The 16,139-nt window shown below is 33.9% G+C and overlaps 1 protein-coding gene across 1 annotated transcript; it reads left to right on the top strand.

The window, feature by feature from the left end:
* Positions 1 to 18: 18 nt before the first annotated feature.
* On the top strand, positions 19 to 16,139 carry LOC123684955 (protein king tubby). Its single transcript, XM_045624486.1, has 6 exons — positions 19 to 452; positions 510 to 633; positions 704 to 787; positions 841 to 1,004; positions 14,280 to 14,550; positions 14,658 to 16,139. Exons 1-6 carry the CDS (start codon positions 420 to 422, stop codon positions 15,182 to 15,184), a joined length of 1,203 nt encoding a protein of 400 aa, XP_045480442.1. The 5' UTR covers positions 19 to 419; the 3' UTR covers positions 15,185 to 16,139.

The following is a 16,139-nucleotide window of genomic DNA, read 5'->3' on the forward strand; positions in this document are numbered from 1 at the left end:
TTTCTCCACGGAGAGCGCCACATACGATACAAATATGTATTAATCTTATTTATATTCAAAGGCGAAATGCAGGTAGCAAACTTCAAGCAGGTTAACTGATATTGGATATTATCAGGATTCGTGATATTATCTCTGGATATTATCATCTTATATCATCAAGCTCCAGAAATAAGTTCCAACATACTATCAAACAATCAAACTAACCACAAAACAAAAAGAATTTTTTGAACTGTCAGTGTCAATTTTGAATGCTTTCGTTGATTTCTACAGAAAACAGAATATCTTTTTATCCATGAATTTCTGATTAAGATATCCCAATCCCATAATCGATTGTTGTTATTCATTTCCCTTAGTTACCTCCTACTTTGGGCGAAATACTGTGTCTTCATTACATCAAAAGGGTATGCTTGAATTGAGAAATGGATATAAGGACGCAAAAATTGGAACAACAGGTAAGTTTCGAGATATTATTTTTTTAATTATTGGTACATTGTGAATCATGTGTTCAGCGCCAGATTATGGAGCAAAAAATGAAGCAAAAAAGAATGACATCAGGCATGATTCAAGCCTCAGATGTTCGACTTCCTTCTGCCAAGTTGAGGACAGCTAGTAGTACTAGGAGAGATCTACACGGTGAGAATTCCGTTTCGAAATTGAAAAGTACTTAGCACTAAGTACCAAGTTATCTACTTCTTATTTCTAGGTTATGATGGACCTCTTCAATACACTATGGTGAAGGAAAATGGGAATCCAGATCAAGTTATGTCAATTATGCATGATATTAATGGTAAAAATATTTCAATGTACCATATATTTTTCTTCATATCATTCATTTTTTAGAAACGCTAGTACAAGATCTACAAAATAAAAATACTAGCGACTTACTAGATATTGAAGATGAGGAATCGTCACCAATTTCAGCGACTGCTCCTTTAAGTAATGGTAATAATTTGTCTGATCCTAGAAGAGATCTAGATCCATTTATAGAAGGACATATTAATATGGTAAGGATGACTTGAGTTAGTGGGCATTGTTCAGAGTAGTCGTATGTAGCTTCTGGTAGCTAAAATAATTTTGGGTATATTTCTCTTTTCTCATTTTCATTTGATTTCTGAATAAGTGTTGAATTTGTGCGAAATAAAATATGGACAAAGAATCTACTCTAGATTCAGGAGAGTGATCACAATCCACCCTTCAAAAAATTTGTCTCAAAATCAGATAATAAGGTAAACAGTGAAACTACAACCTCAAAATCTGTATAAAAACGAGACACAAAATTATAATAGTGTTTGAAAATAATCAACCTAAGAGTAAGATCTTTAATTTGCAATAACCTAATGCTTACTTGAAGTATTTTGGACATATTTTGCATAACCCTTTCGAGACGAACGAACATGATCATGCACTTTATTTCAAACAATTCCTGACACCATCACAAACATACACTAAAGTTATTGAAACCTGAACGTCACGATCGTGCTGGTACCCCTCACGCGAAATGGTTGGAGGGGGATTCTTCAAATTAATTTTTTGGGGAGTGCCTCATTAAGTAATGGAAGACCTTCAGAATTAAAAAATCTTTAAAAAAATTTCAAATCAAGCCTGGGACCGTATGCTTGACAAGTGATCTTTTTGATGTACATGTTTCAGGAACGAAGGGTACACTTGCGAGCGGTTTTCCAAAATGCTATTCTTGACAACCGTTCCTTTCACTAAACATACACATTCAAAAACGTGTACTTCCAAAAGCCGGCATCATTGTAAAATTTCACAGATGAGATGAAATGTCATCAATTTATTTTTATTTTATTTTTATTTATTTACTTTTTTATTCTTGACCTCTAATACAGTACAAGTACTGGTGACAAGGCCTATTTAACAATATACAAAAAATAATTGTAAAATACTGTAACATATTCAAAACAACAACATTAAACTAAACAAAATAAATCTTTCAGGTACAACTTAGGCTTAATATTAAAGTGTTTTTTAGTTCTTATATACTTTATTTCTGGTGGTATCTGGTTAAATGCTTCTATTGCTCGATTATGTTCCGTCAATTCAAATTGAAAAAAAAATTTCGAAGAGAACTTGTTCACTATATATATATATATTCTTTTGAGAAAGAGCAATACAAAATATTAGTTTCAAACAATCAAGCATATGTGTCGATGAATCTCAGTATTAGCAGAGGAAATGTAACGGGGCATCATACATTTCAACGTATGATACAAGAGAACAGATAAAAACCTCAGCAAAAACTCTGTTTTCCCGTATCGGTGTAGTGACTGGTTTGTGTAAACGTTTACAGAATAAGCTGACATAATTTATATTGAAGGACTTCCTCTTCAACCAAAACAAAATTTTCTTTATCCTCTCTTTTCGGTTGACGACTATAATTTCCAATTGGATCCTAAAACAAACAAAAAAAGAAGCAGAAAGGAGCACTAATTATTAGTTTTCATTATATCGATTTGAAGTTAACTACCCATTCTAAAAAAGAATCTGAAACTGAATGAATAGCTTGGAAACCATCATGAAATTTATAAATCGGACAATCATTCACCAAGTGGTCAATGGTCTCTTCTACACCACACTCACATAATATATTTAAACATATCCCAGCAAATTAAAAGAAGAATTCAAATAACTGATAGTCAAAAAAAATTGTCTGAGTTTTTAAAAAATAGCGCGGATCTTCAAAAGGGTAAATTCTTTAATCGATTTACCTACAAAGATGAACAAAGTAAATGGGCAGAAGTTGGTAATATACTTAATGGTGTGCCAGATGCATCTAGGGATTGGAAGAAAGAGAAAAAAGAGAACGAATTTTCCAAAATTGAAGCGAATAGATATTTTTGAAAAAGTATCTATTGGGATACATAAAGAGACTCAATTTTCTTTTCTTTATCAAATATTCATATTACCAGCAGAAATGTTCATGTTGTGCATTTGGTTGATTTACTTGTTATCTACAGAAATTTACATAAATTTCTCATAAAAATGTGTTCATGTTAATTGGAACAAACGAAATAGTAATAATTTATTCGGAATTTATCAGTTACATTTTACATCAAATGATTCATAAATCATTAAATTATATATTGATAAATTGTTTAACAAATTTTCAAATTACACGGCTTGACGATTGCGAATAAATTAATGCATCTCAATCTTCAACTTGCTGCCAATTCCAAATTTATCCCTTGTATGTTCACTTCTACTCGATCTCTACTATCGATGAAGAAGTCATATATTCCCAAATCAAACTGTGATGTGTCATCGTCTTCTGGTTCAGGTACCTTGTATTTTCAATGCAAATATTATGAAGCATTGACAATGTTACTTGCTTTCTCCGAAGTACAATGAAGAACCCTATGCTTGAGTAGACAGCTTCAGAACCCCATTACATCTTTCAGGCTTTTAATTTCTCTCTGTTTTTTGTTGTATAAATATATTGGAGTTCCTTCTATTGGTTCATTTTTCAGAGGTGTCATATCCATGTTCTTTGAGGAACCAGAAACATTCAAACAAATTGTTTCCCATTCGAATCATTGAATGGGTCTCCACGCTGCCTATATCTCCGCTGATCTATTTGTTCCACTTCATCCGATAGATCTATTAATAACAATTTTTCGTCTTACATTATCTCAGAAGAATAAATATGACTTATGATTATATATTTATGGCATTCAGATTGTCAAAATATCAAAACAAATGCCAAAAAGCGCTCGCAGTAAGCATTCGCACCGAGAATGTGTACGTTTGAAAGTTCACGAGTCAAGAATACCAAAACGTGTGACATTTGGAAAGTACGTTTTGAAAGATCACTTGTCGAGAATAGGGTCCCAGAAGGGGATAAGAAAATTCACATTCAGTGAATATTGACTGAATTGGACGAAATGGAATCAGAGTTCAACTTGAGACAATAACAAATGTGAAATACTTAAAAAGGAAACTTGAACATGTAGATCTTGAACAACTTGCTGTTTAAGTTAAAGTTTATCAGGGGAATTGACACATTTGACAAGCAATGTCCAACAATTTTATGTCTGCTTTTCTGAATTAAGTCAGGTTAAAAGAAAATCGAAATGAATTCGTGTTAACCCCCCACATGTTATAATTCCTAACTTCTAGATATAGTAAACACTAGCCTGCTGAGTAGAACCATTCATCTATAGAGTGCTGTAAATGTGTAGGTAATCATATAGAACAGGCATATTTCTTTGATACACTCGGATTACGAAACACACCCTATGCCGATGCGCATCTTCTGAAGAGGGATTTTCAATAGTAAGTGAGCACAACAATGTTTTAGACATCTTATACCTGAGCCAAACATCCATACTAATTTTAGTCAACATCAATCAAAGTAAAAAAAATCAGAGGGATGTTCTACTATTAAAAAAGTGTCATTGATCAAATATTTGGGGGTAGTCATAGATCCGCATATACAATGGTCTGATCATATCATGCATATTAACAAACGCCTCAGAACACTTCTGCACAGTTTTTATTCTTTAAGGAATAATGCTCTACAACTCCCTGGCCGAAACAATCTTGTCTTACTGCATCACGGTATGGGTTGGGGCCTTTAACAACTCACTAAATATTGTACAAACAACACAAAATAGAGTACTAAAAATTACACTGAAAAAGAATAAACGGTTTTCCACCAATATATCAGGAAGCAAATGTATTTAATGTCAAACTATTATACTTCCACCGATGTTTGAGAAGAAGAGAAATTTAACTGGAAAAATTTTAGGATAAACAAGTCTATCAAAAACATGAATACAATCTTTTAAAAAAATATTAACACAAGGAATATTCTTTTTCTTCGGTCCAAAATTTTTCAACATCTTTCCAGTTCATTTGAAGCAGATTCCAAAAATGAAGAAATGCAATACGGATACAAAAAGGTATATTATGAATTATCCAGAGAAATTTTATGTGTGTCACATTCCCGGAGGTTAAATTACTCAATATTATAAATCTGAGAATCAGGTGTTCTTGTTGAATAATTTTGTTTTTTTCTCACATGAATGTCCACACAACTTAAAATTTCTTTGATCGAAACATGGCCAACAGCCTGTTGGCATGATTGCCTGTTGGCTACAGGCAATCATGCCTAGGCTATATTGTGGTGGACCTTGAAATTCATTTTTTTTAACCTGATCATGGACGAAATAATATCAAGAACCGACGAGACCTTCAAAACGAAGAGTGCTAAAAACTACAGAGATGAAAATCCTACGCTCGATATAGCGAACAACATTACTCGACCAAAAAAGGATTCTGCTATATTTGTAATTTTAATGGGACTGGTCTGATGATGCTCGGACGTTACCAAATGAACTAGGAAGTAACAGCCCTCTTTTTATTTGAAAAAAAAGCTACTTTTTTGAAACGCCATGATTTTCCCTTCTGGTAGCCATGCTGTGTTTTAACCAGTAGGTTGGATGTAGTAAAAAATCTATTTTGCGGTTACATTACAGATTAAAAAATCTTTGAGAAGGGAGACAACAGACTGATCGGTCTATAGTTTTCTGTTCTTCTCTGATCACCCTTTTTATAAACTGGTCTAATCTTGGCCAACTTCAAACCATCCGGGAAGAGTCCACACTTCAAGGAATTATTCAGAATATATGTTACAATGTCCACTATGCCTTCTATACTCAATTTCATAATGTTGTTGGGACCTGATCACTACCTGTACTCATCTTGTTTTTTAGGCTTTTAACGATCTTCATCACATCCTCCGGAGTTACAGGGTGTACGAATATGAATGTACTGTTCCTCTTGATTTTATTTGTATAGGGATGTGGTTTCATCGTTGATACCAGGTCTCTGATCGAAGTAATTAAGAAATCCCTGTTGGTCAGCCACAGTCTTAAGATCTCCATCAATTGTTTATCTCTCGTATTTACTGTTCCCCTGATATCCTTTACTATATTGCGGTTCTCTGTTTGTTATCTGATTTGACTAATCTTTTTTGCTGCGTTCTTTCAGCTTCCTATTATACTCCTTCTTGGTTTCTCGATAAGCATTCCTATACATTCCATCAACACTACTAACTGTATAGAGAATATCCAGTCTGTTTTTGCATTCAGCCACCACTGGATCCATTCTTCTCCTTTGCCTACTTCCTAGTGGAGAGGGAAACATCAATTGAAACATGCCAGATACAACTTCATAAACCATTCCCATTGTCCATTAACGTCTCTTTAATCTATTTCCATCCATTCTAAACGTCATAAAGCGTTTAGAAAAGTATCGATGTTTTCTTGATTGAAAATTCTCCTCATTACTTTCTTGATCTCTGTCTTGCCAATGGTAACTGTAAGTTTTTGTGCGGTATGTTCAGAAATTTATTATCACCGTTGTATCAGCCTCATTTGTAAAGAGTACTACCAGTTCTTCTAGTCTGCGTAGGAATGTCTCGAAATCTCCACTTGGGGGTTTGTATACTGCTGATACAATGATCTTTGTCTTGTTAATCCTAAATTCGCAACCTGAAATCTCTACTGAGTTCTCTGTTGCTTCTTTTCTTATTTTCCCTAATAAACCATCTTCTGTGACGCATAGGAATGTAAGTACACTTGTTTTGGGCCTGTAGGAACTCGTTCAATTCATCTACATAATTTCCTACATGAATTTCATTTTCATTCTTCTCTGGTTGTCAAGTTATACTAGTTAGGCACTCTCTGCAAAAAAAAACTGATATCTTCTGACGAGGACTGTCTGAGGCCATATTTCTGGTTTCTGTAATTCATTGATCAACGAGATGTGGGTTGAAACTTTGAAAGCGATACTGCCAGCATCCTCTCTTTTGGGCAACATATTAACTGTGAACTCCCTGTTTGGACATTTTTGGACAAGGAAGTTTTTGATGTTATCTTCCGTTGTCTTTAAGCTCACTCTGCCCACATAAAGCCACGCTTTCTTTTCAGCACTGGTGAAAACTGCATCTGGCGATAGATCAACAAAGTCACTATTTCCTTCTATCGCACTCCTCCTTTGGATTCCCAATGTTGTCCAAATATCTTCTTTAAGTCTTCCTCACGTGCTCTTCGTTTTCAGATGAAACAGTCTGTTTTTCATTTATAACTATTCGTGGAGTTGTATATCCCTGTTTGTTGTTCTTGGAAGTCTCACATTTTTTGATCTCATCAGCGTAGTCTTTAGTTGGAGGTGTTTCGTTGTCATCTTTCTGTTTGGGTTGTGTTTTTTCACCATCATCTTTATCTTTGGAGTGTGCATTTTTGTAGTCATCTAGATCCTTTGATTTTGTCTTCTTACCTTCCATTTCAGGTAATAGACTCTCTCGTAACTGTAATAGTAATCTCCCATAAAATATTCTTTCCAATTTCAACAAATTCTCATCCGAAATTCCACCTTCACATATATATTGTCCATGTTCTTCTCGATGGTTTTTATGGATTGAGGCCTTCTCAAAATGTTGTTCTTCTTTCATCAATTGTATCAAATCTTCATTAAGTTTTTCAATCGCCTCAGATTTGGCTTGTACATCTTCTCTATTTCTTTGATTTTCTTCATCAAGATCCTTTATTTTACCGACAAGGGTCTGAATTGTGATTTTTAGTTTGTTCACCTCATCCCTTAACTGCTTTTCAATCTCCCCGCTGGCATTCAAATCCTCCAGTATACTAGCGACCATATTCTCAGGAGCCTGCAATTTCTCGTGAAGTCCTTTCTCACTCTTTATGCCCTCTTTATCAATGCCTTTATCTTCGCCTGATATTCCGATAGAAAAACTTTTTTTTTTCGAAGGTTTCACTATTTCTTCTAAGAGTTCTTATTTGGTTTTCCCGTTCAATACCCAACAGACTCATTTTATCTATCTGGCCTGACAACTCTTTCACCTTTATCCCGCTCTCCTCTTCAATGTGAAAAATATTATCCTTCGAGTTTTTAATTTTCAGAGTATACTCCTTCAGTTTCCTCACTTGTAAAACTTTCTCTTCTTCTTCACGTTTGTAACTTCTCTAGCATTCTATAGAACATAAACAACTTCCTCCCTCTCCTACTTTAGCTGATTTCTTCCTTTCCAGACAGCTCAGATGAAAATGACCAACAGTGTGACTGTTCTCTTTCTTCTTACAGCATTCATAGGTGTAGTTCATACTCTACCAGTACTTGCCTGTTTGAGGGAAAATATATTTCCCAAAATCTCACTAAACCACCTTCCGAGGAAGTTTGAAATGTAAACCTTGTCAGTGTATGGAACTCTTTGCACATTAATGTCTATGCACCATCTGCTTTGTGATAATAAAAGATGACGGAAAAAAAAAACTTAACAGTTCCGAGATATTCTCGCTATTCACCGTCAAATTTTCCCAGAATTTTGATTGATTCGCTTCTAATTCCGTTCCTCATACATCAGAAAAGTTCTTGAATTCACCCAGTGCCGATTTTCAATCCCGAATTTCCAAGCAATCAACATCAACTCGAACTATCCTGCAGAGCTATATACAAAGATGACCGTCCACGATTATATTCACACTACAATAATAAGATACAAGAAGTTAGAACTTTTGTGAAGACGGAAAGGGATTTTTGCGGACCCATTCTGGTGAAAACCGGAAGACATGAGAAGAGGTGAGGAGTATTGCTCACATGCTTAGCTGTGAGAGCTATTCCTCTGGAAATATCCAACACTCTAAACACGGAATCAGCGATCATTGCTATTTGGCAAATGTCTGCTAGAAGAGGCAAACCGGACACAATTCATTGCGATAATGGAACAAATTTCAGAGGAGCGTCCAAAGAGTTACGAAAGAAGATTCAAGATCCAGGATACATCATTCGTCAAAAATTCACTGTCTTCAAGGAACATTCATTTCATTCCTCTCGACTTGGCTCATATGGGCGGAGCTTGGGAGAGGCTCATAGGATCTTTTAAAAGAGTCATTGGTCACGAATTCTATCAGCAACCACTGAAGGAAGAAATTTTACAGACCCTGTTTGCAGAAGCAGAGCTCTTGGTTGATTCTAAACCTCTGACTAAATTATCAAATGATCCCAATGATCTAGAAGCACTCACGCCAAAACATTTTTTTGCTTGGATCCTCGAATGATAAAGGTCCTCAATTTTCTGAGAATCTAGATGAAAATTGTCAAAGAAGAGGATGGAAGTTATCAAGACAACTATTAACTTTTTTTGGAAACGCTGGATCAAGGAATATTTACCGACACTCACCCGAAGAAGCAAATGGACCAAAAAGCAGAAACCGATTCAACTTGGTGATATTGGCATTTTAATTGATAACAACCGGGCAGCTTTACAAATATTTATCTAGGACCTAATCAAAAGATACGAGTCTTTGACATTGGTTATTGGAACTAGAAGAAAAATAAGGTTTCTAGCAGGGGGAGAAATGTTGAATCTTAATGCATTTCAGTGTTCATTGCCCGGTATTATAATTAGAGAGATGTTTTTTTTTTAATGTCAGAAAAAAGTCAAGTGGAAATATAACTTTTGGACTAAAGTAGGATAGTTTGTTTGATGTTTTATTAGATATTTGAGACTGCTCAACACACAAATGAACAAACCCTGAATATTCTGAAATTGTAATATGTATCAGTAATGAAATTCTTCGCTTGAAGAATTTCTTGTCCGCTGCTTCTTCAATCTACCTCGGCTTTTCAAAGGCTTTCGACCGTGTTCCTTAAAAAGGCCTCATCTCCAAGCTCGATCATTTAGGAGTCAGAGGACATTGATTGCATTGGATTGAAGCTTTTCTTTAGGAAAGGAGTTATTCTCCTAGGGTGTCTAACAGTTTACTTCGCCTAGAGTTGTGACCAGCGGTGTGTCTAAGGGGACAGTTCTGAGTCCTCTCCTATTCTTTGTTTACACTTCCCATTTACCTCGAAGTTTGAGGGGTCACCTTGCTCACAATTTGAGGATGACACGAAGCTTTTTAACAGCCCTATCTCTCGTTATGAACTGCTCCAGGCGGACCTCGATATTCTCTCCGACTGGTCCAAGAATTGGTTGCCTTGAGAAGTGCTTAGTTCATTGGCAAGCAGAACCCAAAGCATCACTTCTTTCTAGATGAACATCAGCTAGCTACAAAAGAGTCTGTTGTAAAGAAGGTAACATTCTCGTCTTTATGATCTTGAAGTATTTCCGTGGTTGTTCTTCCACTGTTTGTAGTAAAGTATACAGGGTGATTGACCGCGATGGCCTATTAGACGTTTATAGAAAACTAACCATAATTTTGTTCTGAAAATTTGCATATTGGGTTTTTGAACAATGATCTTTATCCTTAAAATATTATCAGACCTCTACTACTTTCTTATTTCAAATGGCACACCCAGTATATCATTGCATCCATAGATAGCTTATTTGATGACAATTTCAGCAATATGCCATGACTTGGGTATAAACTCAACGGTTCATGAGTTAATGAGACTTATGAAAAAAAGGGTTGCGACGATGACTCAAATTTTTTTAAATATATATATATATATATATATATATATATACACAATACAATAATGTGGATGCAGAAGGCGGTAATACTGGGAACGGTGAACATAATTCGGAGAGTGCTCTACCCTCACTGACAGATGGGGTTGCTTTTGGCGTCCGCGCCCAGGCAACACTAGATAACACCACAATAAGTGTGAAATAAAAAAAAAAATATATATATATATATATATATATATATATATTTATATTTATATATATATATATATATATATATATATATATATATATATATATATATATATATATATATATATATATATATATATATATATAGAAGGCCGTAATTTTGGGAACGGTCAACATAATACGGCAAGTACTTTTCCCTCATTAACAGATGGGATGGCTCTTGGCAGCGATGCCCGGGTCATCTGACTGATCCACATTGCGTGTGAAGGTAAAAAAAAAAAAAAAAAAAAAAAAAAAAAAAAAAAAAAAAAAAATTATATATATATATATATATATATATATATATACACTGCGCAAAAGAATTAACGCACATTATGGAAATCTCAAATTTATTCTACAACTGAAGGTGTTCTCAATGATAATTATTTTTATCAGTATTATGCATACATCTGTTATCCACTTTCAACGTTTTTCTTCAATACAGATATCAGCCTCTTCCCAATGGATATGCTCTCTCGCAAAATCCAAACGCGCCCTTCGATGGGCTGGGGTAAGAGCTGGGCCTCTTGCCGCGACACGAGGCCTTAAATCATATTCTCTGAGGCGATTTCTTATTGTCTGATTGCTAATTTGCACTTCATGAGTTTGCTCAAGCTGATTTTGAAGGAGGCGAGCGGTTGCAAACTGTTGTCTCAACGAAGAAACTCTCAAGTAACGTTCTTGAATGGCAGTTGTTACCCGTTGTCTACCCTGTACTGGTCTTCGGACATTCATACCTGTCTCCCTGAATCGCTGAAACATTCTGGACACACTTGTATGGGAAACTCCAAACCTTTCTGCAATTCTTGTGTATGTCCACCCTTCTTCTCGCAAAACTACCGCTTGGGCACATTCCTCTTGGGTCAAATTGCGTGTTTCGCGTTGCATAGCGATCGAGTGTAGAAAATCAAACGAAAGGAAAACTATTGATCACTAGAATTGATCGAGAACAACTTAAATTGTTTCGATAACTAAATTTGACATTTTCAATGAATTTCAATAATTGTGATTTGTACGCGTAATTGTAAATGTTATTGGCTTATGAATTCTCAATAATCCCAACGAACAATGCTCAGAGTAATAAACATATGTTTATTACTCTATGAATAATTGCAATCTCAAAGTTATATTCATAAAATGTCAAATTTAGTTATCAAAACATTGAATTTTAGTTTCTTTCTATGTTTACGGGAAAACACAGACTCCATTCAGAAATTGTGATTTTTCCTCAGTTCAAGTTTTTCCTCATTAACTCTTTATGTTTTCATTTAAGGTAAAGGGTTGGCTTAAGTAACCCCTCCTCTTTTCACACGCAGAATTGACAGAAAGAATAAAAAATATAGGTTGCAATTTGAAAATCTTGAGTTTTCATGAATATGAGTTGTCCAAGTTCATGATCTTCTCATAAACACTCTCTACATTTTTGTCGTAACAGCAGTCTTATATACTACGTATTGACAGAATCAAAAATGAAAAAAGTTTTTTCGAAAAAAACTTTTTCTGCAGAAATTTAAAAAAAAATGTGAGTCCTCGCCGCAACCTTTTTTTCAATGAGAATATCATTAACTCATGAACCGTTGAGGTTATACCCAAGTCATGGCATATTGCTGAAATTGTCATCAAATAAGCTATCTATTGATGCAATAATATGTGCCATTTGAAATAAGAAAGTATTAGCCTGTTACAAACTACAACTAAAACTTCAACTTCCGGTTTCACCGGAAGTTGTAGAGATCAGAAAATATTTTAGTGAGAAAGATCATTGTCTTAAAACACAATATGCAAATTTTCAAAACAAAATTATGAATAATAGGCCATCGCGTTGTAGGTCCTGCCTGGTGCTCAGTGACAAAAGTCTGCACGATAAAATTTTTTCAACATGGAACGGATTGCCTGTGATTGTGGTCCCAGTGTGAACGCCTTCAAGAACAAATTTAATTGGCATGGATTTCGCCCACTTGTAGCCTGAATTTGTATATATTTTTCACATAATTTTTTTACTTTATTACTTACATACTGTATCTATTTTTTTGTCTCTGAGCTTCAAAGGCATAGCCTCAACTCCGCTACGGAGTGGTCGCCATCTTTGGTAGCGAATTTATTTTATGCTACTTTTTGGTAACATGTTGAGTAAATGACATTAGTGACAGTTAGTTTGGGACGAAATTTAAATTTTGAATATAGCAATAATGGAAACTTATGGCCAGTTGCACCATTTGCCTAAATATTGATTAAAAATTTAAACATTGATTACTTTATGATTTCTCTTGCACCATGTTTTAAATGACGTTTAATGTGGCTTAATTACCGATTACACTAAACAGGAAAATTTGGACGTTTATGTTCCCGATTAGTTTTAAACAGGGTTCTGCGCATAGACCTCATATCAATTTGATATTAGATCTATGGTTCTGCGCAACTCAAAACGTCAAAACATATGACTTATTACATAACCATAACCATTATTTATATTAAAGGGCCTAATGCGCAGAATTAGCATCGTTAGTTCAATACCCTCCTATAAGGGCGCCACAATCACGCTTATTTATTTTACCACTGAGTTGTTACGCTTATTTATTTTACCACTGAGTTGTTACTCTTATTTGTCTATGCTGATACCATAGTATAAGGAAAAGATAGTAAGCCAAGCGCTTACTATACGTTGGATTTCATGACTACCCAAAGTGGAGTAGTAACTCGATAATAGATGGCGCTGAATCATGAGCTATAGATGGCGCAGAAATAATACGATAATTAATTCAGTGGCGTGGTTGAAAAGGGGTCGCATGACATTGCCAACAATTTTTATGTTATTATTAAGTATATATATATATATATATTTTTTTTTGTAGTTACCACTACATTTGAATATTCGAATATTCATTGAATATTTATTCAAAATATAGAAATCTTCTGACCACTCTATTTCAAATATTTTAGTTCTTCAAAATAACACCAATTTTTTCAGAGGGCTTCACTTTACTGACCAATTTTGGACGGTAAAATTCGAGTTAAACGTGAGTACAACTAGATGGCGCTCAACATCAACAAAATCGAAAAAAGCACTACACTGGCTTACTATCCTTTCCTTATACTATGACTATGCTGATACATATCAGTAGCGGAGCTACTTACGCTACCGGTCTTTCTGCTGAAGGCGCCCATTTATTATATAATGAAAGATCTTAGCATTATCACTTTCAAGGTGCATGATTTTAATCGATAGCACTAATGACAGATGGAAAACTAGCTGCTTGCATGAGAGTGCGATAGCACTCTCGCACTTTCAGGATAGTAACTATCAAGTAGTACAAGGTGACAGTTACTGCGATAGTTACTCATACTATCATGATAGTACTATCACCGTGGAAATGAGCCTTTACTTATATGTAAATATTATGGACAAAGGAATGCAAATGAAAAAAAAGTCTTTGAATAACTGTAAAAGCAAAATAAATATTTCAAAATTCCAAATCCTTTCCCAAATTTTGTTTATTGATATTTATTGATTTTGTTTGTATTTTTGCATAATACATAGTGGAAAATTTTTTGTGTTTTACACATTGTTTTGCATTTTTTTATTTATATTTTACAGGGAAATGAACTAGACGGTGATATACATGGGAATATAGAAAAATTTGTTACACAACCAGCTCAACAAAAAGTACTTTACAAATGTAGAATCACGAGAGATAGAAAAGGAATGGATAGAGGATTCTTTCCAACATACTTTTTGCATTTGGAAAAAGATCATGGGAAAAAAGTATTTTTACTTGCTGCTAGGAAAAGGAAAAAAAGTGCAACAAGTAATTATTTAATATCAACAGACCCAACTGATTTATCTAGAAATGCAGAATCTTATGTTGGTAAGTAATGAAATAATATTCATATTAGTAATCTATCAATTATTCGGGAGTTTCTTTTGAATTTAATTTTCACCTTAAAGATGATTATAATTGAAAACAAATTTCAGGAAAACTAAGGTCTAATCTGCTTGGAACTCAATTCACAATTTTTGATAACGGTGTTTCTCCAAGAAAAGCTAACATTAAAGAAGGGATTCTGCCAAGACAAGAACTTGCAGCTGTAGCTTATGATACAAACGTACTAGGTTTTAAAGGTCCCCGTAAAATGACTATAATCATACCAGGAATGACCATAGAACAACAAAGAGTTAATATTTATCCACAGGATGAGAGTGAGGGATTGATTGAATCTTGGAAAGCAAAGAATTTAGATAATTTAATTGAATTGCATAACAAAACTCCAATATGGAACGAGGATACTCAAAGTTATGTTCTTAATTTTCTTGGGAGAGTTACACAAGCTTCTGTAAAAAATTTTCAAGTTGTTCATGATAGCGATGCTGAATATGTTGTTATGCAATTTGGCCGTGTGGCCGAGGATGTTTTCACAATGGATTATAGGTATCCTTTATGTGCTCTTCAAGCATTCGGTATAGCACTCAGTAGTTTTGATAATAAACTTGCTTGTGAATGATTTGGGCCTTATATTAACTCAATGTGCCTAGAATAACTGTGTCTTTCAAAAGAAATTATTGCATTTTCAAGTATTCCGTTCTCTTGTTTGTGGTATAATCACTATATTTGTTAATGACTTAAATTTACAAATGTTAAATCGACGAAATTTGCCTTTTTATAATTATATAAGATTATATATAATCATAATTTTATTGTATTTAAGTTATTTATTTTTTTTTGAAGAAAACATTAGTAAGAATTTTGATATTGATCTGAGTTTTATGAATAATCTATTCAAGTGACCTTACAAGCAGGTACTCGTGCTATATGTACACCATCTAAATTAAGTTTATTCCTCGGTTTGTTTCTTCTAATTAACTCTCTTTTAAGTTGATGTTCCTTAAATTATGACAAATAAAAAAGTGATTTTCAAGAAAATGTACAAATTTTCACAATGATATTTCTTATGAGTATTTGCAATCTAGTCGTTTTATTATTGCATAGTTATTAAATAGCTATATTACTTAAGTGTACTTAATTTATTTCTATATAAGTATTACCCAGTTTAAGAATACTGTTTTGAATAGCTAATAGATCTTCTCAACATTACAAAATAATTTTTCATTATCATAATAATAATTATTATTATTGTTATTTTTCATCTGAAATTTACATGAAAGGTCATCAAAACTAAAGTGAATTGACAAAAAAAATAAATGTTACCAATGAATTGAATTTGTGTATAATATTTACTTATACTTTCAGATCTTTTAAGTCATAATCAGCATTAGGTCATGATCGACTTCCATGAATATTGTTTTACTTGTAGCTCATTGTTTATTTCATGTGTTAGTATATTTAGCTCAAATATATTTGTTAGGTCTGCACCAGCTTAAAAACTGAATTTTATGCCAGATTCAAATCTCAATTTATAGTGTTAATTTGTTACTATACATATAAAATTTGACTTCTTT

Source organism: Harmonia axyridis, chromosome 7 (genome assembly GCF_914767665.1).
Source record: "Harmonia axyridis chromosome 7, icHarAxyr1.1, whole genome shotgun sequence".
In the NCBI taxonomy this organism is placed as follows: Eukaryota; Metazoa; Arthropoda; class Insecta; order Coleoptera; family Coccinellidae; genus Harmonia; species Harmonia axyridis.

Coding starts and splice junctions, on each gene's coding strand:
- LOC123684955 (XM_045624486.1), top strand. CDS start 420: ATGGATATAAGGACGCAAAAATTGGAACAACAG. Junction 788..840: donor AATTATGCATGATATTAATG/GTAAAAATATTT, acceptor TTCATTTTTTAG/AAACGCTAGTACAAGATCTA. Junction 1,005..14,279: donor TAGAAGGACATATTAATATG/GTAAGGATGACT, acceptor TATATTTTACAG/GGAAATGAACTAGACGGTGA.